At 37.0% G+C, this 2129-nt stretch overlaps 1 protein-coding gene across 1 annotated transcript in view; it reads left to right on the forward strand.

The window, feature by feature from the left end:
• Positions 1-1884, forward strand: part of ranbp10 (RAN binding protein 10) — a 17209-nt gene extending 15325 nt beyond the window's left edge. The window contains exon 2 of the mRNA XM_015398691.1: positions 1747-1884. Coding sequence (XP_015254177.1) covers positions 1747-1862 — 116 coding nt within the window. The 3' untranslated portion in view covers positions 1863-1884. The remainder of the gene's footprint in view (positions 1-1746) is intronic.
• Positions 1885-2129: the final 245 nt, after the last annotated feature.

Consider the following 2129-nt stretch of genomic DNA (forward strand, 5'->3'; position numbering starts at 1 on the left):
CACCTGGATTTAATATTTTTAAGGCCAGGATGCACTTTTTTAAAGCTTCTTTTGGTGTTTATTAAGCATGAAGTGTTAAATACATTAAAAACCAACTCTGCAACTGAAACTTGCAGTTTAGTTCATTAGATGACAGGTGATATTTAATAGTATTTTGTTATTGTTCGGAATAGTTTTCCATGGATTTCGAGACATCACATCTGAGCAGAAAAAAACTTTTTTAGGGAATATTTTTGATCAGCAAGAATTCCATTGAGTGTGAGAGCAGAGTTAAAAGCAACAGCAGTATAAAAGTCAAAATATGTATTCTGCTTTTAAAATGAAAATGTATGCTTTCATTTTTTGTAAGACATTTCTCATGCTCTTCAAGCTGTTAAGTGATTACTGAGGCTCTGGCAGACTCACAGCAGGCTGCCTGTAGGTGTCTGCTAACAGCCAGCTGTCTCGCTTAAGGTTTCCGCCTCTTTGCATTTTCTTAGAACTCAAAGCCACTTGTTGTTTTTCACGACAGGTGAGCGTGATTGCACTTTATGGAAAGGGATGAACATGCGTTCTGTGGAAGCAAGATTTTTCTTACACAACACTCCACCAGACGCAGTAGCAGTCACTCTCAGAAACAGGGATTTTATAAACTCCCATCTAAATACAGAGAGAAAGACGGTAATGGCCATTAGGTTTAAAGCAAACTGGTCCTGGCACAATATACAGGGCTGTTTTTATGTTTTTGTTCTCATTTTAGTTCATCTATTCAGATGTTTACAAGTATGGATAATTCATCTGTAAGATTGATTCATACCCAGATATGACTTTCAAGATTAACTTATGTGACCGTTACTGACAAGTACCGGTACCAATTTCCTGTATCCTGTGATGCCTGACCTGTTGATTTATCTTGGCTCTTTTCACATGGAAATTCTGTCATTATTTAAACTTAGTTAAACGGAGTCCAACATTTTCCCAATTCAGGCTTTAAATCACACGGTTCCATGGGGTGACGGTGACGTCGGATGTAGGAGTTTGCCCTGAAATCAGAGGGTTTGTTCAAGCCCTGGCTCCGGGTTTCAGTGTAGTTGTGTCCTTGAGCAAGACACTTCATCCGCATTGTCTGCTGATGGTGGTCAGAGGGCCCGGTGGCGCCATTGTACAGCAGCCTTGCTTCAATGTAGTTTGCCATCATCAGTGTGTGATTGTTTGCGTGAATGGGTGAATGACTAAATGTAGTTTAAAGCGCTTTGGTCTAGTCTGCTGACTTGACCAAAGCGCTATACAGTACAGTACAGTACAGGCCATTTACCATTTACCATGGAAAAGACAACAAACAAACTGAATTTATTTGACAAACTAAACTAGTGCATAAATGTGAAGTAGGGAAAAGTCATTGCTAAAGGAAAACAGAAAACTTTGGTGTTATTTATATATTTATATATAAATAATATAAATAAATATATTTATATATGTAAAGCTTTCACATGGCTCTGATATTCCCTAACCTTCATCTGAAGTTAAATAAAAGTAAAAGTAATTAAGGGACATGCAGGGAAATGATTTGAATGCTTTATGCTTTTAAAAACAGAAAAAAAGTCAGGCTTTTGACTTTTGAAATATTTTATACACGTAAAAATAATCATATAACAATCAGTCAGATCTACCCAAAGGAACGTAGATGAATGGCTATTATGAACATAGTGAATGGTTAACAAATTAATGAATAATACACTTTCTTCATATTGTCCTTGTGTTTTGCAGGCCACGGGAAGAACCATAAGGATGCAGCATCAGTGCGAGCCACACACCCAATCCCTGCTGCCTGTGGGATCTACTACTTTGAAGTGAAGATTGTCAGTAAAGGTCGAGATGGGTAAGCAGAAACAACTGGGCTTGTATCCTGTATTACCACAGCAACAGCATTTTTACCCTGGAACCATAAGGACACTCATGAATTTTAATTGAATAAATGTATTTTACATTTGCTTTAGCCCCTACAGACTGCTCGATGTAAGGATTATGTTGCTTTACTTCCTCTTTTCTTTTGTGTTCGATTAGAGTTGGGTTTTTTTAAGTAGTCAAACAAACAAATTTTTATATTCACTTTATCGCACCATCTTTATTTTTACTGTTAAACTTGTTTT

This window comes from Cyprinodon variegatus, unplaced genomic scaffold, assembly GCF_000732505.1.
Source record: "Cyprinodon variegatus isolate N-32 unplaced genomic scaffold, C_variegatus-1.0 Scaffold952, whole genome shotgun sequence".
In the NCBI taxonomy this organism is placed as follows: domain Eukaryota; kingdom Metazoa; phylum Chordata; class Actinopteri; order Cyprinodontiformes; family Cyprinodontidae; genus Cyprinodon; species Cyprinodon variegatus.